Source organism: Hyaena hyaena, unplaced genomic scaffold (assembly GCF_003009895.1).
Source record: "Hyaena hyaena isolate Hyena2069 unplaced genomic scaffold, ASM300989v1 scaffold_144, whole genome shotgun sequence".
Taxonomy (NCBI): domain Eukaryota; kingdom Metazoa; phylum Chordata; class Mammalia; order Carnivora; family Hyaenidae; genus Hyaena; species Hyaena hyaena.
The window spans coordinates 2,986,482-3,010,427 of record NW_024080776.1 but is presented as its reverse complement, the minus strand read 5'-3'; the positions used below and the strand labels follow the sequence as shown (position 1 = coordinate 3,010,427).

Here is a 23,946-nt window from a genome sequence, read left to right as displayed (position 1 = left end):
GTCCGACTTCGGCTCAGGTCATGATCTCAGTTCGTGAATTCGAGCACCAAGTAGGGCTCTGTGCTTCCAAGTCAGAGCCTGGAGCCTGCTTCGGATTCCGTGTCTCCTCTCTCTGACCCTGCCCCGCTCCTCCTCTGTCTCTTTCTGTCTCTCAAAAATAAAATTAAAAACAAAAACTTAAAATACAATAAAACTCTTTAAAAATTTTTTTTAATGTTTTTAAAATTTATTTCTAGGAGAGAGAGAGAGAGAGAGACAGCTTGAGCAGGGGAGGGTCAGAGAGAGAGGCAGTCACAGACTCTGAAACAGGCTTCAGGCTCTGAGCTGTCAGTCAGCACAGAGCCCGACGCGGGGCTCGAACCCGCGAACCGTGAGATCATGACCTAAGCGAAAATCGGACGCTTAACCGACTAAGCCACCCAGGCGCCCCAAAAAACAATAAAACTCTTAAAAAATTGCAAAAAAATTTCTTCCAAAATATTTTTGAGATACTTTATCATTCTACAAAACAAAGGGCATTTCAAGACTAAGAGGGGCTCCTGGGTGGCTCAGTCAGTTAAACACCTGACTCATGATCCATGGTCAGTGAGTTTGAGGCCCCTGCATCAGATCCTCTGTCCTTACTCGGCCCTCCCCTGCGCTCTCTCAAAAATAAACAAAAAAACCCTATGACACTTCTTTAAAATAGGAAATCCATTTAGTTTTTATAGAAAGCATAACTATGTTTTGTTAGCTTTTCTTTCCTCCTTCAACCCAAATGGAGGAAAGCTGAAGCTCAAAGTCAGTTTGAGGGAAGGCTGGGAAGCCTGATTGTAGCAATATCAGGGCCGGTGATTCCCTCTTGTGGCCGCCTGGAGAATTACAGCCATCTGACTTCATTTCCTCTGATTTGATGGACAATTTCCTCCCAATACTTCAGTCATTAATTCCTGCATGCCAGACATTATTTGGGAAATATTGGTAAAGAACAAAAATACCCCTGCCTTAATTGAGTTTATATTCGGGGGAGAGACAGACAATACACAAATAAAGTAATAAGTGTTGTGGAAAAAAGAGGCATAAGGGGCTTGAGGGCCAGAGTATAGGGAGTAGTAACATAGTTGCAACTTCAAAAAAGTGTAGCCCTCATTGAGAAGGTGACTTTTGTAGAGTTGCAAGGAGGTGAGGGAGTTCATCTACTTAGCTACATATCTGAGGTGAAAGGTTCTAAGACAGAACCTCTCTCACTGTTTAGCAGAAAACTGAGTACAAAACCCTAAGGCAAGAGTTTGTTCATTTCAAGAAACACAGAGCCAATGTGGCTGGATCCAGTGAAGGAAAAAGAGAGGAAGAGACATGAGAGGTAATGGGAGACTAGGTTGCCTAGGGTCCTCCCTGCAGGCCATTGTAAGGGCTTTAGCTTTATTAAATGGAGAGCCCTGCAAGAATGATAGACTCTGAAGTTTAAAAGGACTACCCTGGCTGCTGTATTGAAAAGGAAATGGAGCAGAAAGCCCTCTAGAGTAAATTAGAGGAAAGAGGATAGTGGATTAGACTCTGACATTAGCAACAGAGGTAGTGAGATATGGTTGGATTCCAGATATATTTGGAAGGTAGAGTCAACAGAAAGAATGGATACAGATGTCAAAGAGAAGACATTAAAGAGAACACTTTTCTGAGTGACAGAAAGGATGAACTGCTATCAGTTGAGTTGGGGGAGGTGACACAGGATCAGGAATCCAGTTTTGGACGCAAAGAGGTGGAAATGTTTAGCTGGAGGTAGAAATGTGTGAGTCAATGGGATATGAACAGCCTGTAAAGCCCTGAGCCTGGATGAAATCACCAGGGTGAAAAAGTAGATAGAGAAGAGGCTCGAGGTCACTCCAGTTAGAAAGAAGCTGGTTTGGGGGCACCTGCATAGCTGTCTGTTGAGCATCTGACTTCAGCTCACAGTTCGTGAGTTCAAGCCTCGCATCGGGCTCTGTGCTGAGCCAGATTGGGTTCTCTCTCTCCCTTTCTCTCTGCCTCCCCCTGCTCATGCTCCCCCACCCTCTCTCTCAAAAATAAACATTTAAAAACCTTTAAAAAGAAAGAAAGAAGCTGGGTTGAAGAGGACAAATCAGCAAAAGAGAAAAAGAGGAAGCAATCAGAGAGGCAGGAGAAAAACCAGGTGAGTGTGGTCTCCCGGAGGAGAGAGTGCAGGGGCCAGTAAGGAGCTGAAGTGAGGGTCTCTCCTCAGGCTATGCTCTTGAACTTTAAATTAGGATGTTCCTTCGCTCCGAACCAGCTTCTTTCCTTTTCCTCGGTGACAGAGGCACCCGAATCCATCATGGAAGCTCTCATTTAATCCTCCCTCCCCCTTACAGAGGGTACAAACAGACAGCAAGACTATTTATTGAATTTTCCCAACCAGCCCTCCCTCTCCCCTACTGGCATGAACCCCCACCTCCCACCTTGGGCCAACGGAGTCACCCTGAGCTTGACCCTAGGCTCCTTCTGCCAGGCTTCCTGAAACACACAGCCTTGGCCTTTCTGGATTGCCTCAGAGGCTCTGTTACTCCTTTCCTTCCGAATCTTCCTTCTGGAAGTATGTGGTGTAAGCCAGTTGATTCTCCTCAGGAGGGCCAAGGTAAAAGCTCAGTCTGCTGTAGGAGATGCCACTGGTGTATAATGCTGGAGGGAGGGGAGGCGAGCCTGAATCTAGGTGCCCGCTTCACCTCTGCTCCAGGTCCCCTCACTCCCCACTCACCTCTGGAAACATTGACTTTGTTAGCCGCCAAGATGTCCGCCTGAATGCTATCTATTTTCATGTACAAGTCCTCGGCATTGCTCTGAGGACAGGAGCAAGGGGAACTTGCTGACGTGCCGGGGCAGTCTGCACTTGGAGGCGGGCGGGGGCAGAGGAACTTCGCAGGCTCCCCTGCAGACCGGAAGGGCGGGAGAGGGAACGGAAGGACGCCAGGGGAGTGGCGGGGAGGGAGGTGGGGCTGGATGGGGGAGGAGCCCAAGCCAGGACAGCCCCTCCCGCCGGCCGCCAGGTCCAATCGGTGTGGGGGGTGTGTCCCGGGGGAGGGGCGCTGTGCCGGAGGCACACTTCTGTCAGGGTCGCCGCTTTTTGGGGCCGGGTGGGAGCACTCACGAGGAAGAGCGCGTAGAGTTCCTCTCCCATGGACTTGCGCACGTGCTCCTCCACCACTGGGAACGTCTGCACGAAGTACTGCGGCGGCGGACAGGGCGGCGGGGTGACCGCTGTGGAGTCGCCTGGGACCCGCCGCTCCGCTCGCCTGCCCGCCCGCCGCTCACCTCCAGCGTGAGGCTGGCCTGCCGCTGGCTGTTGCTGTGGTCCATGTTGCCCATGGCGGCCATCAGGCTGTGCACCACGCGCAGGTGCAGCATCTCCTCGGCGATGCTTGTGTTGCTGCGCGCCAGGACCCTGGGCCGGGGGTTCGGGCTGCGGCGACCCCTTGACACCCCCCTCCCCCCACCCCGCCCAGGCGGCGCGAGCGCTCCGGGGCCTGCGGGTAGCGCCAGCGCCAGCCGAGTTCGCTGCACCCCTCCACTACCCCTGCAGGCCTGCACCCCTCCACTACCCCTGCAGGCCTGCACCCCTCCACTACCCCTGCAGGCCTACCCGATGGCCTTGGCCGCCGCGGCCTGCTGCAAGAACACCGGCAGGTTGGCTGTGAGCTGGAGAACCGCGGGGTCTGGCGGAGGGGCGGCCATGAGGCTGGAGGCCCTGCTTCCCAAGCCCAGGAGTCCCACCCTGCAGCCTCAGTCCCAGCGGCTCCCTACCGTTGAGGATTTCAGGCTGCAGTTTGCTGGTCTCCTTGACGGACGGTATCAGCAGCGCCACGAGGCCCTTGAGCAGAGCCTGGCACACGTCATAGTTGACCAGGTCCTTGATCAGCTCGATGGCTGGAGAAGAGCAGAGGCGCTGGGGGGGCCCAACCTCCAACACTCCCCATCTCCATCCAACAAGCAAAGGCTCCCTTGAACCAGGTCGCTTTCCTTTACCCCCATCTCCTTCATGGACCCTTCCTAGCACCTTGTAATCGTCAGCACTGTGCAAAGCGTGTGTGGGGCAAGCTGGGCAGGCAACACCTCACTCCTGCCCTTTCTGGATCTGGTTAAAGAGGAGGAGGGGGCCAAGCCTCATCCCTCACCTTCAACCCTCACACCTTGGGCATAGAGGAATCTGGGTGTCCGGCTGGGAGGGGCTCAGTCTTAAAAGGGAGACAAAGATGGGCAAAGACAAGGGGTGAGAGGGAGACAGCAAGTGGGTGGAGGATGTGTGGCAGAAAGTGAGAAGGGTGGAAGCAAGGTGGACTGAGGTTTGGGGAAATTTTAGTTTCTGACAAACTGTTTATGGAGCCCTTCTTTGCCTAGGCGTTTCACACAGTGTCGCGCTGAAGCTCACCATAACCAAATGAGATTTGCTTTGCAGTAACACTGTGACTGTCAGCCCATTTTACATCTGAGGGAATAAGACCCAGAGGTAAAGCACTCTGCCTAAGATACCACAGCTAGGAAGTGGTAGAAGCAAAAGGAAAGACCTGGTTAGGAAGAAGGAAGGAACTAGAATTTATTGAGGGGTTTTCCTGTAGATACTTTCCAGTCATTCATTCATTCACTCAGCTTTTCAGCACATCTGCACTAAATGCCTGGCACAGCCTCACAGTATGGTGATGAGTGCAATAAAAGGGTCGGTAGGCTTGGAGTGCCTGGGGAGATGGGGAAACCTGAATATTTTTGTAAAGGGAAAGGAACCACAGAGAGGCAGAGCTGGAAGGGGGCCCGGTGAGATGGTAATGTGATGGAACATGGCGCCCCTGTAGAGCTCTCTTTTTAATGCTATCATTTTGCTTTACATATTTGATAGGTCTCTTGTTCAGTACATATACATTTAGGATTACTATGTCTTCTTGGATTTACCCTTTCATCAGATTCCCACTGGGGGCAGGCCTTGGGTGCCTTTTCTCTCTCCTGCCATCTGATATTGGTTAGTTTCTTCAGGATCAGAAAATGGACTCAGTTCTGAGTGCTGGTCTTATCTTTTTGGGTTCTCACCTTCCCTTAGGTTTTGTTCTGGTCATTGCTCATTGCACTGCTCTCATTGTTTTTTTGAGTAGACACCATGACCAATATGGGACTTGAACTGACAACCCTGAGATCAAGAGTCACATGCTCTACTGACTGAACCAACCAGGCACCCTGCTCTTCATTGTTAAGATTACAGTTTTTTTCCTTTTGATATTTATGGTATGATGGGAAATAGATATTTTATTTTTGCCCCTGGTTACTAGCCCATAGCTTGTAAAACCTTTGGGCTCTCCAGAGTGTAAAGAGTGTACTTTATGTGTTAAATGAAATAATTGGTGACTGGGAGTCTCTAGATGGCATCAGGATGGGTGCTGATGAATAGAAAGACCAAGGCATAACTACAGGATTGGAGTTTTCAGCTCAATCCCCTAACCTCTGGGAAAGGGAGAGGACCCGGAGAGTGAGTTAACTACCAATAGCCAATCACCAGTAACCATGCCTATGTAATGAAACTTCCATAAGAATCTTAAGTGATAGGTTCAGAGAACTGAATTGGTGAATGCATTGAGGTGTGGGAGGATGGTGTGGCTGGAGCAGTCCCCCAACCCATACTTTGCCCTATACCTTGCTTCCATTTTCCTGTTCTGAATTGTATCTTTTATAATACACTACTGGGGTGCCTGGGTGGCTCAGTCAGTTGGGCGTCCAACTCTTGATCTCAGCTCAGGTTGTGATTTCATGGTCACGAGATCGAACCCTGCATGGCGCCCCGTATTGAGCCCCACATCGGACTCTGCACTGAGCATGGAGCCTGCTTAAAATTCTCTCTGTTCCTCTTCCTCTGCTCCTACCCTGTATGCATGCATGCTCTCTCTCTCTCTCTCTCTCAAAAAAAAAAAAAAAAGGTATAATAGACTGCTAATAGTAAGCAAAATGCTTTCCTGAATTTTGTGAATTTTTCTAGCAAATGATTAAACCTGCAAAGGAGGAGGGGTGTGGGAGCCCCCTGGCTTTTTAGCCAATTTGGACAGAAGTATGGATAACCTGGGGACCTAATACTTGTGACTGGCATTTGAAGTGATGGCAATCTTGTGGGGCTGAGCCCTTAAACCTGTGGAGTCTGAAGCTAACTCCAGATAGTTAGTGTCAGAATTGAATTGAATTGAAATGTAGGATACCCAATTGATGTCTGCAGAGCGCTGGAGAATTCCTTGGTGTGGAAACTTCCCTCCCCCCATTTGGTATCAGAAGTGTTGTAGTAAAGACAACTCAATGTCAATCCCCCCAGAAAGGGAATTGATCCACATTTCCTAGCCTACCATTATCAGCAGGGCGGGCGGGGCGGGGGGGGGGTGTGTGTGGAGAGGCTTCTCCACCTGCTTACTGCTACTTATTCTTCCAGACTCACCTCAGAAATTAGCTTTCAAATATCTTTGTCTGGCCTGCTCCCCGCTGCCCCCACCCTGTACCACAGGAGGAGACGTTCTACATCTCTGGCCCTACAGCACCATTTTCTCACCATGGATACTAGTGTCATCTGGTAACAATCTCTCCACTACTGTGAACTCCAGTGGACATATCTCTGACTCTGACTACCCAGAGTCTCAAACCTGTCCAGTCCATGAATGTTGAGTTGACTGGATCCTGCATTCCTGTGGCCTAATGACCACTCGGGTAATGGGAGCCTAGGACTGTGCTTGAAAAACTGCCATTACCTGGTGGGAGTTGGCCTCAGAAGAGGCTCTGCCCTGGTCACTGTGGCCCTTGTCCACCCTGGGCCATGGAACTGTTCCTGGCTCTGCTTCCTCATAGGCTGGAGAGCCATGAAGCCTTTCACCACAGCGCCATCCCTCTATCCCCCACAGCCAGTTGAGAGAGCTCTTTGAAGTCAGGACCTGATACTTGCTGGTGAGCCCAGAACTGAGCCACACATGCCATGTATACTCACTTCATATGAGGCAGGTGTATGGAAAGGTGAAGGGATTGCGGCCCCTCCCACACAGTGGGGGGCGAGGGGCAGCAGGTGAAGAAGCCAGGGACAGGGACTGCACGGATCTGCAGAGCACACAGAGCGGGTGTCTACACAAGGCTGCTTGCAGCTCTTGGAAGCTTTATTTGCTTAACTCCAGACAAACATATGTTGCCTAACCGTGAGCATGTGCTGGTGATTTATAATCTTGTCAGAAAACCGTCACTGAGTCACCAACAGCACAGTGGCCTGTTTACCCAGAGGCAGAGGCTGGGGAGGCAGCCAGCAGCCATCCTGTGTCTCGTATGCCACACACTGTACCCTCCTGCCTGGTGCGGAGCAGTATCAGCTGCCAATACCCCCAGAAGGAGAGGGGCTGACCTCTGCACTCCAGGCCTCAGGTGTCCTTGGGCAGGAAGGAGAACCAGTTTTGGCTGGTGGGTCAGTCTAAGGAAAGGAACCAGGAGGGCATCCCCCACATTGCCCTCATCTCAGATCCTGGGGGCCTCCCGTCCATCTACACTGCCGAGCCATCGGGTACACAGAGGCCCAGTCCTGAAGCCCCACACAAAGCCAGTGTTGTCTTGGCCTGTTTTTCCAATCACAGAATCAACGATTCATTCGCTGGCTGAGAAACTCTTAGAAACATCCCTGTTAACCCTTCTAGTGCTTAGCATTCCGAGGACAGGCCTTTTGCAGTAGCCCCTTCTCTCTGGACCAACCTGACTCAGAAACAGCTGCTTCATTCAGAAACACTTTCAAGGACTGTCTAGCTTCTGCTTGCTTCTGGGCTTTCTCTTTCCTCCAGGCCTTCCAGGGTAGCCCTCACAATCCCGTCGGCCCCCACTCTAGCCTCCTGTTGCTCAGATGTGGTTCTAATTCTGAATCACAGAGGCAGCAACACTGCAGAGGGAGAGGGACCAGCGCACTGACCCTCCCTGGCTTCCCCCAACCACTGTCCCACTTGGATGAAAATGTAACCTGGGATGCCTCTGGCTGCTTGGCTAGTGCCTGAACACCAGTCCTGCTGCCCCAGGTATTTTTTACTTGTTCTCTTAGTGTTTGGTCCTGAAACTTTCTTCCTTCTTTTTTGAATCAGTGAGGTTGGGATCTGCATGGTCGACCCCCCTCATGCCCGACTCTGCCAGGCCCTGTCAGCCGCGGCACACCTCGCCTGAGTAGTGTGCTCTTACCAGGCCCGCATGGGCAGCACCTTAGTGCCAGGACACCTGGGAAGAAGACTCGCCTGTGCCTGAGAGAGTTCTACGTGCAGCAAGGAGTGACTCGGTGAACATTCAGCGTGGCAATGAATGGATGAATAGATTTTTATGAAATGTCCCTGCCCACAGATGGTATTCTCTGCCCACATAGGACGAAGTGCTCCAGGAGAGAAATATCTGGTTCTGCCTATTCACTTTACCCTAAATGCTTACCCCTTCATGCTAATGTGTCTGCAACACTTGGAACTCTTTTGAAAAAATGAAGATTTATTCGCTGAATCATTTTTGATTGAGTTTTAAAATTCACAGCTGTTAATGTTTACACGCAAAGCAAAAGTGCCAGTCTCTGCCCAATGTCTCCACAAGAACCACAGCCAGTTATAATTCTTTATACACTGGGCTGGTTCCTAAGCAGAGCAGAGTCATTCGGAAAGCAAAGGGCAACAGAGGATTGCTGTCTTTGGCAGCTTTGCCTGAAGCCTGTGGTGCTGACAATATCCAACTGTCCTAAATTGGATCAGTCACTGATTTATTGATTCATTCATGCATCTAACAGAATATTCAATGAGCATCTTCTGTGTGCCAGCCCCCTGTGCTAGGGCTAAGCGAGGACCGAGACAGCATCCCTGCCCTCAGAGATGACACAACCTAAGGGGAGGCGGATACCGCTAGGGAAACTGGCATGTATGATGTACGGTTTAAAAATTTTTTTTTAATGTTTATTTATTTTTGAGAGAGAGAGAGAGAGAGACAGAGACAGAGCACGAGCAGGGAAGGGGTAGAGAGAGAATATGAAGCAGGTTCTAGGCTCTGAGCTGTCAGCACAGAGCCTGACATGGGGCTCAGACTCACGAACCGTGAGATCACGACCTGAGCTGAAGTTGGACACTTAACCGACTGAGCCACCCAGACGCCTCTGTGATGTAGTTTTATAAGAGCCATGGAAACACAAAGGAAGCTAGGTTGGTGCGAGGGTATGTTGAGGAACTGGGGGATATAGAATCAGGAGAAGGCTTTCTTGCAAGAAGGTGACATGTGAGCTGACAAAGCCATGGAGAGGAGGGAGGGACTAGAATTATGAATGTGGCAAAGTGTATGCCACCCTTGTGGCCAGGCAAGCAGGGAAGTCTGCCTGGGGGACACGGAGTGATAGCCTACGGAGTGAGAGCCTGAGGAGACAAGCTGGTGTCCAAGGGCTTTGCATGTGCCAACCACCCTATAGGACAGGGGTTTTCTTGTCTTTTGTGTCAGAGGAAACTGACTTAAAAAGATTGAGTAGCTCGCCCAAGGTCAAACAGTAGCAGAATGACTCTCGGATTGCAAAGCTCTGTTCTTCACCACTAAGCTCGGCTCTGGTGGAGGACTAGAAAAGACTGTGTAGGTGTTGTGCTGGAGAGACGGAGATTGGTCTAGAGGTGAGACATATAAAGATATGAGTTACAGCAGTGGAGATGGAATGAAGAGGGAGATTTGAATGATATTAAGGAGTTAGAGTCTTGTTAGAAGTTGGTTGTAGGTGGGAAGCAGGAAGAAATGTTGAGGACCTACGTTTCCAGCCTTGGGTGCTTTTCACTGAGATTGAGACCTTGGAGCTGGAATCTCAGGAGTTCAATTCTGAACTTGGTCAGTGACGTCCAAGGGGAGATGTTCAGAAGGCAAATGGGAACAAGGGGGTGGAGCTCAGGAGAGCAGCGTGAGCTGGAGAGACATCATGCAACTGTTGTGCCCATCTGCCACAAAATGGGAATAATAATTGTGCCTACCTCGTCAGCTTGTTGTGAGGATTAATGAGCGGAGAGCTGGAGCAGTACCTAACATGGACTAAATACCTTATAAAGGCTAGCCGTTAGTGTTTCTGTCGTTATAGGCAGTAATTACAACCGTGGGAGTAGATGAGGTACCTCAGATAGAAAGGAGAATTGCAGGATACCTGGGATTGAATTCTGAGAGAAACAGAAAGAAGCCTGCACCTAAGGGACTGGCGGAGGGATAGGAATGTGCAAGGGACTGAGCAGCAGTTCCCAGATAGGACAAAACCAGGAGTGTTCTGGGGAGGGGGCGCGTCAGGGAAGGAAGAGATCAGTTTCCATGGGAGGAGGGTGGTGATCGGCAGGGTTTGAGCCACTGAGAGGTCACGCCCAGGGAGGCTGAGAAGTAGCTCAGCAGGGGCCCCCGCTTTCATTTGACAAACCAGTTGGGTACACATCAGCTACGGCGCTACTGCTGACTGGAACAGCAGGAAACAAAACAGATGCAAGGGGCAGCCCACTGACACTCGAAGGGGACTTCAGTGCAAAAGGAGAGATTCCTCCAATCCAAACAAGAACCACAGAACCCACAGCCTGTCAGCCTGGGAAGAAAGTTCCCGGATCACCTGGCTGGTAGCTGAAGAAAGCCGGAACAAATGACTTGCCCTGGGAGTCACAATGAATAGGAGACAGGGTTGTGGCAGCGGGCTGAGTATTCTTGAGGCAGACGGAACCTTAGGAATGGCATTGCACCTGGGAGCTGTGGAGATGGCATGCAACTATTTCTAAGGCACTCAGCACTGTGGAAGTTTGTTTTACAATTCTTTGCTCCTAGAGCCTTGCGAAACCCTGGTCTCGGTTCTTTGTCTTCACTTTCATACCAGACTGCCACCTACTGGCCACATATGAGAAGTGTGCTTCAGTGCGTGTCCCTACACAGGTTGGCTTCCTTTCCCAGCAAGTGTGAATGCATTTGGTAAGTTGCTGTTGTAAGGAACATATAAGATACCCGTGTCAGGGATCTTCCTGACCAACCACATTCTATCTCTGATTCCTGTACATCTCACCACCTCTTTCACCATATCTTGTTCAAAGCCCAATGTTCAAACACAGAACATATTTTACACACTATTTCTTTTAAAACACTCAGGCAAGGGGCGCCTGGGTGGCTCAGTCGGTTGAGCGACGGACTCTGGTTTTGCCTCAGGTCACGATTTGGCAGTTTGTGGGATTGAGCCCCTCATCAGGCTCTGCGCTGCCAGTGTGAGCCTGTTTGGGATTCTCTCTTTCCTTCTCTCTCTGCCACCCTATGCCTCTGTGTACATGCTCCCTCTCTCAAAAATAAATAAATAAAAATTAAAAAAAAAATAAGTCAGGTGATAAAGTAATTAATGTTATTGCTCTGGTGGTGTCTGTACCGCTGAATTAAGAATTACTGTAGTGTGTCTTCCACAGGCATCTGCTCTTCAAGGCTCACCAAGTCCAACCAGCCCATGCGCTGGTGCTTGGAACCGGCCCTGACACCTGAGTGGAGCACCGCTGCCTGAGGCGCACAAGGGGAGACCGCGCCAGGCCAGGGCGGTCACAGAGGCTTTGAGGGCCAGGCAAACGGGACAGTTAGAAACGAGTTTTCCCCAAGAACTTTCTATTAAAAAAGAAACAAAAGATGATGGGAGACTATATAATAAAACTTAGGAACACCGAATAAAGAGTGGCAGTTGAGGTACTCATATAATTTTGGGGGAATAATGCTTCTTTTAAGAATATGCAGCAGATTTTTATGGTAAACTATCCATTAGTGACAGAGCCTTGTGACTGTTCAATGAAGCCGACAAGATGGGTGGCCTCTTACGCAGCAGGAAAGGTTGAAACTCCTGCTAATAGAGGTTAGCTCAGAAGAGGGGAGCAAAGGCACAGGGTTCTATGGGGCAAAAAGTGTAGTTTTAAAAATGAGATGTTATAGTATTTGCATGACCCTGTGAAGGGCACGAAGCTAAGAAAACATAATTGTTTTTGGTAATAATAATATTGTCTATTCTCAGGTTTTTGACTATTTCTTAAAGTGGTAAAAATTTAAAAAGTCTTTTTTCATAACAAAGAGACAGGATAGTGTGGTGGTGAGGATTTGGGCACAGGGGTCAGACTGCCTGGGTGTGACCCACTACTTTCCCACTTATTACCTCTGAGACTTTGGGTGGGTTATTCAATTGTTCTGTGCCTCAGTTTCCTCATCTGTAAACTGGGGATGATAATAGTACCTACTTCTCAGAATTGTTCTGAGGACTGTGTGACATGATTGAAGAGCTTAAGACACAGTCCTCACCAGTCCCTGATAGCGATGACTAGCTATTTTTACTGTTGTTATTACTGCCGATTCAGAGCTCTACCAGGGCAGGGACTTTGTTTCATTTGTCACTGTATATATATACTCAGTACCAAGCCTAGTGCCTGCTCTTTTGAATAAGCAAATGATTAAACAAAATACTTAAATCGTTTAAAAGTAAACCAACAAGGGGTGACTGGGTGGCTCAGTCAATTGAGAGTCTACCTCTTGAGTTTGGCTCACGTCATGATCCCAGGGTCCTGGTATTGAGCCCCGTGTTGGGATCTGTGCTGAGTGTGGAGCTAGCTTGAGATCCTCTCTTCCCCTTTCCCTCTCATTCCTATCTCTAAAATAAAGTAAAATAAAATAAAAGTAAAGTAAAGTAAAGTAAACCAACAAAAGACATTATCAAAAAAGTGAAAAGATAGCCTACAGAATGGGAAAAACCATTCTAGTATCCAGAATATATAAACAACTCTTACAGCTCAAAAGCAAAAAGACAAACAACCCAATTTTAAAATGGGCAAAAGAGACGCCTGGCTGGCTCAGTTGGTTAAGCGTCTGACTTTGTCTCAGGTCATGATCTCACGGCTTGTGGGTTCGAGCCCCGCATCGGGCTCTGTGCTGACTGCCGTGTCAGGCTCTGTGCTGACAGCTACCTCAGAGCCTGGAGCCTGTTTCAGATTCTGTATCTCCCTCTCTCTCTCTCTCTCAGAAATAAATAAAACATTAAAACAATTTTAGAAAATGGGCAAAAGACTTGAGTAGTATTTCTCCAAGGAAGAAATATAAATGATCAACAGGCACTTGAAAAGATGTTCAACATCTTTAGTCATTAGGAAAATGCAAACCCAAACCACTACACATGCACTAGGTTGGCTACAAAAAAAAAAAGAAAGAAAGAAAAAGAAAAAGGAAAATGACAAGTGTTGGCAAAGATGTGGAAAAATTGGAACCCTCATACATTTGCCCTGGAGAACAGTTTGACAGTTTCTCAAAAGGTTAAAGAGAATTACTGTATGACCTAGCAATTCCACCAGATATATACCCCAAAGAATTGAAAACAGGCACTAAAAATGTACATGCACATGCATGACGTTCATAGCAGTACTATTCATAATAGCCAGAAGGGGGAGACAGCCCAGATGTCCATCAGTGGATGACTGGACAGACAAATTGTGGTATATACACACATGGAGTATCATTCAGCCATAAGAAAGAATGAAGTACTGATACTTGCTTCCACATAGATGAACATTGAAAACATTATGCTAAGTGAAAGTAGCCAGATGCAAAAGGTCCCATATTGCATGATTCCATTTATATGAAATATCCAGAATATGTAAATCCATGGAGACAGAATGAAGAGTGGTGGTTTCCAGGTGCTGAGGGGAAGGAATGGGGAGCTAATGCCTAATGGTACAAAGTGTCCTTTTTGGGGGATGAAAATGTCTCAGAGCTAAATAGAGGTGATGATCACACAACACTGTGAATGTACTAAACACCACTAAATTGTTCATTTTATTTTATTTTATTTTATTTATTTTTTATTTCTAGGAGAGAGAGAGAGAGAGATGGCGCGAGCAGGGGAGGGTCAGAGAGAGAGGGAGTCACAGACTGAAACAGGCTCCAGGCTCTGAGCTGGCAGTCAGCACAGAGCCCGATGCGGGGCTCGAACCCANCTCCAGGCTCTGAGCTGGCAGTCAGCACAGAGCCCGATGCGGGGCTCGAACCCACGAACCGCGAGATCATGACCCAAGCGAAAGTCGGACGCTTAACCGACTAAGCCACCCAGGCGCCCCTAAATTGTTCATTTTAAATTGGCTAATTTTATGTTGTGGGAATCTCACCTCAATTTTAAAAACATCTTTATGGGGGCACCAGGTGGCTCAGTCTGTTAAGTGTCTGACTCTTGATTTCAGCTCAGGTCATGATCTCATGGTCATGAGATCAAGCCCTGCATCAGGTTCCATGCTGATGGTGAAACTTGCTTGGGATTCTCTCTCTCCCTCTCTCTATGCCCCTCCCCACCCCACCCCACCTCAAATAAATAAACATTATAAAAATGGCTTAATGAAGAAAAATGAAAACCAAATCTGTGATTGATTTCTAAATAAATCATTCTCCTTAGTATTAGGAATCTGTGTAACTTCATAAAACCTAAGAAAAATTAACAATGGAGTTCTTGTCCACTGCCAGTTTCTCTCCAGGTCTCTGAGGGGCAGGGAAAGAGATTCAAAGACTTGTCCATGTTTGTTCTGTTACTTAGGCCACTGTTTCTCTGAACTACATTTCTAGAAGAGTCTACTTTGTTAGTGCAGTACAGTTCACTCAGCCATTAACTCTGCTTTTGTACTTTGTGGCTGATAAGCTACATTTTAAACCTTACTACATGAAACATGATCATTTATTAGCAAGTCAAATTAATCCTAAGTTCTAGGTCAATTAGACAAAAATGTTAACCATTTTACCATGAACTTGTTTCTTATGCCTGTGTTTGTTTTTCTGCAATTTTTATCAGACGGTACAGTGGTTTTAAAATATGTCCACAAAAATTTTAGTATGTTTCCTCTCAAGGGATGGAGCCCATTTCTCTTCCCCAGCTTCTAGTGAACAGGGTAAAACAGAAGTGATGGTGTACAACTTCTGAGGTTAGATTATAAAAGGTAGTGGGGCCTCCTCTTTGCACTCCCCTGGATCACTCACTCTGGGAGAAGCCAGCTGCCACGTTGTGAGGACACCTAAGCAGCCCAATGGAGAGGCCTGTGTGGTGAAGGCTTGAGGCTTCCTGTCAACAACCAGCTTTAACTTGCCAGGTCTGTGAGTGAGCCATGATGACGGAAGGCGGTCCTCTAGGCCCTGTCAGCTCTCTGCTTGACTGCAACCTCATGAGGTACCTGGAGCCAAAACCACTCAGTTAAGTTGTTCCCAGATTCCTGACCCACAAAAACTGTGTGAGACAATAAATGTTTAGTTTTTAGCCACTAGCTTTTGAGATAATTTGTTATATAGCAATGGGTAATGGATAGAGATGGATGGAGAGCAGCTTATGTAGATTTCTGCAAAGTGTGAATATAATAGTTTTCATTTTGTCTTCATAGTGGCATTTTATGGAATCCTTATTGTCTCTGCCCAAGCTCTGTAGCTGCAGAGCTACATGCTGCATAGCCTAGGCTGTCCACGCTTGAGAAGAGAGAATGGCGAGAGGCGGGACAGAGAAAGGGAGACCAAGGGCCAGCAAAGGGCAGATGGGGGAACTGAGGGGCAGAGAGAGTGTGAAGTCTCTGAGAATTCTGAAGTTCCGGCCTCCCTTAAGCTCTCATAGGCCCCATTAATACAACCAATTCTCTAAACTTTATAAATGTTTAAAGAAAACAGGTCAATAAATTGGTAATTTGGTGAATTGGGCATTCAGCAAACTGGTCATCTGACCCATTGATTTTTGGCAAGCATATATTTGGCAAATTAATTTACAATGATTGGTATGCTTCTAATTAAGTCACACATAGTAATTTTTATGTTCCTAAGGTAATAACTTATTTGTAAAAGATCCTAATATATTTACACACACATATATATATTTCAAATTCACAACAGAACTAATTAATTTATTCTTCTGCAAAACTTTCTATGACTTTGAAATTTCTCCTCTCTAGGAAGGGAGGCCAATGAGAGAGTACTTCTGTGGCTTTAGACTGCTCGTCATGATTAAGTCCCTGCCTGCCACCAATTCCTGGAATAGCAATCCTCCCTGGGAGGAAAGTGCCATTTTTCACTTCACAGAAATCATAAATGGAGATAAATTCCAGGCAGGACCACTTTGAAGAAGGCCTCCCTTAATTTTAATTTTGGCTCTTTAACATTAAATGGGATCATCATTAAAAGAAATTCTAAAATCTTAATTCTAGGGGAAAAAAACCTCTCAGAAATTAGTGGACACCAGTACCCTTTCCGTGGTTATTTCTACTTCAAAGTGAAGAACAGACAAAAATGGACAACGAGGTTCCCCTGCAGTAAGGACGAGAAAGCCACTCTGTGATGCAGAGGCTTCCTCTTGCACTCTTTTGGGAGAACAAGGGTGCATTTGGAAACATATTAGACCCTGAGGCAAAAGGAGAAACCAGTAATAGTATCCGCACTAGCCATTAGGTCCAGCTGTGCCCCTCCGCCCCGTCTTCCAGGTGAGGCAGGCCCCGAAGAACAGGGAGCAGAGGTAATCCATCTCTGCTGTGTCCTGTTGTAATCTCACCTACGTACTGTGTGAGAGTAAAACAGTGATAGTTTTGTGACATGAAATCTGGGGTGGTTTGTTATAAGCAACAGGTGACCAGGGCATCCACACCCTGCTCCTGTGGCCTCACTGTCTCCTACCTTCCTCCAAGAACTGTTTCCTTTTTCTCCCTCTCCAAACCTTCCTTGGTCCTAGGAACTCTCAGGAAATAAAGGGTAATTTATGACACACAGCCTCAACTTAGCCGTCTGGGCTGAAAAAGCTAGGTATTTCAAAGTCTAATTCCAATATGATGCCTGTTCAGTATAAATTAGGGTATACGCGATTCACCTGTCTCCATTCATCCATTCAACAAATATTTAAGAGTCTACTTTTGCCAGTACTGTTCAGGTACTAGGGATACAATGGTAAACAAAGAGGATGAGTTAAGGAGCTGACTTTCTTACAGAGCACAGACATCAAACATGTACACAAATGAACAAGGTGATTTCTGAAGGAGATAAGCGCAATGATGTGCAATGATGGGGGGAGACTGAGGTGGGTGGCAGGAGGGGATGGGGAAACTTTAGAGAGAGTGGGCCTCTCCAAGAGGTGACGTCTGAGCTGAAGTTTGAGAAGTTGTCCATCAATCCAAGGTCTGGGGGAAAAGCCTTCCAGAAACTTTGCTAGTATGTAGATTTTAGTGTGGGTGTAATGGGAAGCTATTTTTGAAATGATCATTCTGGCTGCAGTGGGAGAATGGATTACAGGAGGCTGGAATGGAAGCAGAAGTTAGTAGACAGGTTGGTGGGTTAGCCTTGGGCGATCACAGGGTGGGGTTGGGGCAGACAAAGAGGTTAAGTAGAGACAGAGCCAGAGAGAACTTGGTAAGGGTGGGATGGGGTGGGAGGTGAGAGAAAGTGCAGATCATCTAGTACTAGTCTTACACTTTTTACTTGAGCACTTGGATTGGTGGTGACACCTTCTACTGAAAATTGGAAAAAAGAATAGGATTGGGGAAGAAAATCAAGAGTTTTGCTTTGGCTATGAATTTCAGATGTCTGGGGAGATTTCAGGGGAAAGATCAGGCCAGAGATACAGTCCGGTATTTGAATGTGTAACATATTTGTGGTGTGTGAAGCCAGGGAACTAGACAAAATCACACGGGCAGAAGGTGTTGGTAAAGAGATGAGAAGTAGGCTGACCCAACAAAGTGGTGGAGAAATTGGGAGAAGGTAGCAAAGCAAGCAGAGCAAACATGGCAGACCCAGCTGGCAGGAGGAAAATCGAAAGTGGTATCACAAAAGTCCAGAGAAGAAAAGCCAGATGCTTTGGGCCAACTGGGTCAAAAGCAGCTAAGAGATCAAGTAGGAAGAAAATGGAAAAATGGGTAGCTGGAGGGGAACTTGGGGTCAAGGAGTGGTATGCATCCTTAAATGCTATCATTTAATTTAATTTTGGGGGGCATGTCTTTTAAATCTCTTCTAATCCATAGATTACCAAGGAGGGGCTCTCTTTTAAAGATGAGAGAAATGGGGGGGGGGCATGAATGGCTCAGTTGGTTGTTTCTGATTCTTGATTTCAGCTCGGGTCATGATCTTGTGGTTTGTGGGATAGAGCCCCACATCAGGCTCTGCACTGACAACAAGGAGCTTGCTTGGGATTTCTCTCTCCCTTCACCACTTGTACTCTCTCTCTCAAAACAAATAAATAAACATTAAAAAAAAGATGGGAGATACGGGACATATTTGCATGTCAATGGAGATGATCTGCCAGAGAGAAAGAGGCTGTTATGAGAAGGCTTTATGAGTGTGCTTCAGACAATAAGCAGAAGCAGAAGATGAGGCGCTTGCGTGATTCAGTCAGTTAAGTGTCCGACTCTTGGTTTCAGCTCAGGTCATGATCTCATGGTGAGATCCACAGTGTGGAGCCTGCTTGGGATTCTCTCACCTTCTCTCTCTGCCCTTCCCCTGCCTGTTCTGTTTCTCTTTCAAATAAATAAGTAAACAAATAAACTTAAAAAAGAAAAAAGCAGCAGCAGTGGAAGAGCTGGCCTGTGGTAGGAGCAGAGACATTTGGTTAGTAATAGGAAAGAGGACAGAGAATGAGTAACGGTCGATTTGGAGGTGGGGGGGTGGAGTTCTCAATGAAAAAAGAGGTGAAGGTCTCACCTGGCTCCTGCACCACTGATACCCAACGCAAGGGAAAGAGTCTCCAGGTCTCCCAAGCTGCTCCGTCCCATTTTCACTGGACTCTCCCTGAGAATCCCACTTTCCCTGCAGCCTTCTCAGGCAACGGGTAACTACCCCTCCCAGCAGGGGAGGGAGAGTGCACGTCCTCCTTAACCTCCTTCTGAACCATTCATTTTTGTTTTTCTTGTTTTTGTTTTGTTATGGCTTTTTGTTTGTTTAGAGAGAGAGAGTCAGGGAGGGGTGGAGGGAGAATCTTAAGCAGGCTCCACACCCAGAACAGAGCCCACATGGGGCTTGATCCCATCACCCAGAGATCATGACTTGAGTAAAAATCAAGAGTGGGACACTTAACCACTGAGCCACTCAGGCGCCCCCCTGACTGAACCACCCAGGTGCCCTGTGAATCATTAATTTTTCTCCTCAATACAAACACACACAAGCAGCCCCCCCCCCCCCCCGCCAGTACTTGGCATAGTACCTGGCACACCACGGATCATTCAATATTTGTTTCTAAAAAATAAACCAACTCTGCCCTTTTAAGAGTTAGTCCGTTCAGCTATATCACTTATTCCTCCTGGTCACAGGGTTCTGTAACCATGACTGTTGCCATCATCCTGGTCTTGCAATTTAGTGTCCTCCAACTCCGAGAAATTAATCTCTGATCCTCTAGGTTGTCACTGTTAGGACCGCATCTAAGACCCGTCAGACCTTCCCTCCCCTGCCTTTGGAGGAGTCTCAGCGGGAGGTAACACTGTGTTCTCTCCCAGAACTTCCACTCCACCAATCGTGTGGCATAGCTCCCCCTTGTGGACAACCACACATATACATGCTCTACGTTCCCAGTTACGCCAAGACTATTGTGAAGCTCCTGGTAAAAAAGAATGATTCATTCATTCATTCATTCATTCAACAGACATCTTGAGCACGTGTTATGAGTCTGGCATATTTGAAATTATCTTGAGGCTCACGGTGTCACTGTTATCACAGGAGCAGACATCAAACCAAAAAGGCAGGGAGAAAACCTCATGCTTCTCCTGCCTCTGCCTCAGTGTGTATGTGCAGTCCTTCCTCCTCCCTCCCTCAACAGACGTGCAACAAGGATCTACCCTAAGCCAGACCGCACTGACGATATAAGGACAAAAGCGGTAAGAAGTGCACTGAAACTCTACACAGTCTCCCTGTGGCTCTGACCTACTGAGTTTACCACCACCCAGGTAACCTCCCTCAGGCAGTGCTTTCCCTCTGCCGCTCCACTGTTCATGGTTCACTTTTCAATGGCTCTGTGCTGCCCACTGGAGAGAGTACCCGCTACTCTTCCATCTGGCATTCAAGGTGCTCCTCAATCTGGTCCTAGTCTGCCTTTCTAGATCTTCCTGGACTGAGACTTCTACCAAACTTCCACTAAATGACCTACTTGTCACTCTTCAGATACATCTTGTATATCCCTATGTCTGGCGCTTCATTTATACCATTCCCCTTTCCAGAATGCCCTTCTCTGCTCCTTTCTACCTTTCCAAATCCTTCCCATTCTCCAAGGCTCAGCTCAAATACCACCTTCTCAGCAAACCCTTCTTTGATCCCTCTTGTTGAAAACAGAATTTTCCTTCGTTGAGCCACTCTAGGAATGGGGAAGAAAACAACATCCTGTAAACACCTGTCATGGGCTCATGTTAAAAGCATACACTTTAGGGGCGCTTGGGTGGCTCAGTCAGTTAAGTGTCTGATATTGCCTCGGGTCATGATCTCGTGGTCTGTGGGTTTGAGCCCTGCATCTGGCTCTGGGCTGACAGCTCAGAGCCTGAAGCCTGCTTTGGATTCTGTGTCTCTGTCTCTCTCTGCCCCTCCCCTGCTCACTCTGTGTCTCTTTCTCTCAAAAATAAATAAACATTAAAAAATTAAAAAGCATACACTTTGGAGTCAAATCTGGTTTGAATGTAGTTAGTTGCATAACCTTGGGAAGCATACTTAATATCTCTGTGCTTTGATGCTTTAGATTGAAAAACATAAAAATACTTGCCTCCACCATTTATTCATTTGAACATTTGAAACTGAATATGTGCCAGGCTCTGTACTCTTGTGGTTCTTTTGAGAATTAAATGAAGTGATGCATAGAAAAGTGGCTGGCACATAGACATACTGAATATATGAAAACTTAATTCTACCACCATCCGGTTTATTTTCTTAGGAGAAGGACAGTCCCCCAGGTAATTTTTGTTTAGTGGGGAAGCACCACCTAAGACTGGGAACCAGAGCCAGCTCTGTACCCAGGCAGGTCCTAGCAAATGTCAAAGCACCGTGTGGCTGATTCAAAGTACAGAAAGTGGCTGTCATTTTCTGAATAACTTGCTAATCAGACTGAATCAGCATCTTCCACTTGCCAAGGTTACCCAGTGTACTTAACATGGTTCCTTGTGACTAAGAGAAAACTCTTGTTATTTATTTATTGGAGTATAAGCAGGGGAGGACAGAGTGCAAGAGGGGAACAGAGGATCCAAAGAAGGCTCTGCGCTAATAGGCTGACAGCAGAGGGCCCAGCATGGGGCTCAAACTCAGGAAATGTGAGATCAAGACCTAAGCAGATGCTCAGCCCTACTGAACCACCCAGGTGCCCCGTGACTAAAAGAAAACTCTTAACAGTGAATCTGCCTGACTTACTTCGCTCAACATAACACTCTCAAGTTCCATCCATGTTGCTACAAATGGCCAGATTTCATTCTTTCTCATTGCCATGTAGTAGAGAAGGACAGATACCATATGTTTGCATGTATAGGTGGATTAGGAGGAACTTAACAGAGGACCATGGGGAAGAAGAAGGGGAAAAATAGTTGGGGAGAGGGAGGGAGGCAAACCATGAGAGACTCTTGAATGCTGAGAACAAACTGAGGGCTGATGTGGGTGGGGGAGAGGGGAAGGGGGGTGATGGGCATGGAGGAGGGCACTTGCTGGAATGCACACTGGGTGTTCTATGGAAATCAACTTGACAATAAACTATTTAAGGGGGAAAAAAAAGAAAAAAAACTCCACTAAGTTGAAAAGATATATCACCCTCATGTTCATTACAGTATCATTACAATAGCAAAGATATGGACACAATCTAGTGCCCACTGATGGGTGAATGGATAAAATAATTGTGATATATAGATATACAATAAAATAAATAAGTAAATAAAATAATAAATAAAACAAAATTAAAAAAAAGAGTGAATCTGTCTAGGGGCTCCTGGGTGGCTTAGTCTGTTCCTCAGGTCATAATCTCGAAGTCCGGTTGGTGAGTATGAGGCCCCGCATCGGGCTCTGTGCTGACAGCTCAGAGCCTGGAGCCTGCTTTGGATTCTGTGTCTCCTTCTCTCTCTGCCCCCCCCCCCCACTTCCACTCTGTCTCTCAAATATAAATGAATGTTTAAAAATAGGGGCGCCTGGGTGGCTTAGTCGGTTAAGCGTCCGACTTTCGCTTAGGTCACGATCTCGCGGTTCGTGGGTTCGAGCCCCGCGTCGGGCTCTGAGCTGACTGCCAGCTCGGAGCCTGGAGCCTGTTTCAGTCTGTGACTCCCTCTCTCTCTGACCCTTCCCTGTTCACACTGTCTCTCTCTCTCCTAGAAATAAAAAAAAAAAAAAAAAAAAAAAAAACATTTAAAAATAAAAATTTAAAGAGCGAATGTGTCTAGCCCTTGCGGTAACTCTGGAACCTGTGGGCGGGAGCAGACCAGCCACCTCCCCTACCTTCATACTGCACCTCCAGGTGCATGGTGCGCAGTACCTTCAGCACGCAGTCCACGATGCTGGGGTGTGTGGTTCCAATGATCGACTGACAAGACAGACAACCGGACAGAGTGGTTACTCCTTAGATCTAGTACACCTGTTAGAAATGGAAAGCAGACTTCCAGACAGCTAGGCAGCCTGGCTGAGCAGGGAGTGGGGGAGTGGTGAGTCAGTGGTCCTTGGCCTCCACACCATCAAGTACATTTCTTCTCCAGAGGAGGGACAGAGACGGGCATCCAAGAATCAAACTGAGAGACTGCTGAGGTTGCCACTGACCCCTCTAGCTCAGGAGGCATTCAGTCGGGGTTAGCTGGCCACCTGCTAGTGGTGCGGGACAAGCCTCCCCCCTTGCTGGGGGGGAGGGTGGGCATAGGCCAGGGAGAGTGGAACTCACCCAGGATCCTAAATCTTTTCTCCCTCAGGAACCTCATCCAATGGGGGAACCCTTCCTTTCTACCTCTTCAACCTTTATCTGCGCACCGGTTCCTGTCTGTTAGCATGAAACGCCCTCAGGCTCACCCAGTTTGCACAAAACTGTCTTTTGGCTCAACCTTCTCTTGCTACTGCTTTTTCCCCTTTACATCTAAGCTTTGCAGGAGCCGACGGGAAGCCACTTCATCCTCCATGCATCCCCCTTTGACGGGCTGCTGCAACTTAAATTTCCCTGCCATGGGACCAAGATTCATCTAAATGTTTCTTTTGAGGACCATCTTTCAGTTCTACCCACACTTAATCTCTCTGTTGTATTTGACCTAGCTGGTCAGTTCTCCTTATTGAAACTCTTTTCCCTTCATTTCCACAGTCCTATTTTTTCCCTGTTTTCATTTTATGGCTTCCATTGCTTTTGTTCAAAGAGGTTTGAGTGGTATATGGAAAGACTAAGAACTCTGGAGGCGCTTGGGTGGTCCCATCAGTTAAGCGTCTGACTCTTGATTTTGGCTCAGGTCATGATCTCATGGTTTGTGAGATGGAGCCCTGTGTGGGGCTCTGTGCTAACAGCACGGAACCTGCTTGGGGTTCTCTCTCTCCCCTTTCTCTGCCCTCCCCTGCTCATGCTTTCTCTTTCTCTCTTACATAAATAAACATTAAAAAAAGTTCTGGAAAAACTAAGAACTCTGGAGTTAGAGTTGAATTTATTTATTTTTAAAGAAATGTTTTAATGTTTATTTATTTTTGAGAGAGAGAGAGAGACAGACAGAGCATGAGAGGAGGAGGGGTAGAGAGAGGGGGAGACACAGAACCCAAAGCAGGCTCCAGGCTCTGAACTGTCAGCACAGAGCCTGACATGGGGCTCAAACTCACCTACTGTGAGATCATGACCTGAGCTGAAGTTGGATGCTTAACTGACTGAGCCACCCAAGTGCCTAATTTATTTTTTAATTAAAAAATGTTTATTTATTCATTTTGAGAGAGAGAGAGAGAGAGAGCATGAGTAGGGGAGGGGCAGAGAGAGAGGAAGAGAGAGAACCTCAAGCAAGCTCCACGCTGTCACCGCAGAGCCTGACG

General features: G+C 47.3%; 1 protein-coding gene across 4 annotated transcripts in view; it reads right to left on the bottom strand.

Moving 5' to 3' along the window:
- Window positions 1–869: 869 nt before the first annotated feature.
- ARMH1 (armadillo like helical domain containing 1) overlaps window positions 870–23,946 on the bottom strand; it is a 49,356-nt gene continuing 26,279 nt past the window's right edge. For 2 of the 4 annotated variants that reach the window (XM_039238694.1, XM_039238696.1), the window contains 7 exons: window positions 22,402–22,486; window positions 3,772–3,894; window positions 3,611–3,683; window positions 3,283–3,412; window positions 3,119–3,196; window positions 2,729–2,810; window positions 2,368–2,652 (listed from right to left, as the gene is read on the bottom strand). In XM_039238694.1, the coding sequence (XP_039094625.1) occupies window positions 2,534–2,652; window positions 2,729–2,810; window positions 3,119–3,196; window positions 3,283–3,412; window positions 3,611–3,683; window positions 3,772–3,894; window positions 22,402–22,486 (690 nt within the window). In that variant the 3' untranslated portion in view covers window positions 2,368–2,533. Of the gene's footprint in view, window positions 930–2,367; window positions 2,653–2,728; window positions 2,855–3,118; window positions 3,197–3,282; window positions 3,413–3,610; window positions 3,684–3,771; window positions 3,895–22,401; window positions 22,487–23,946 lie in introns of those variants that run through there. The other 2 variants (XR_005529566.1, XR_005529567.1) reach the window with 2 other exon arrangements.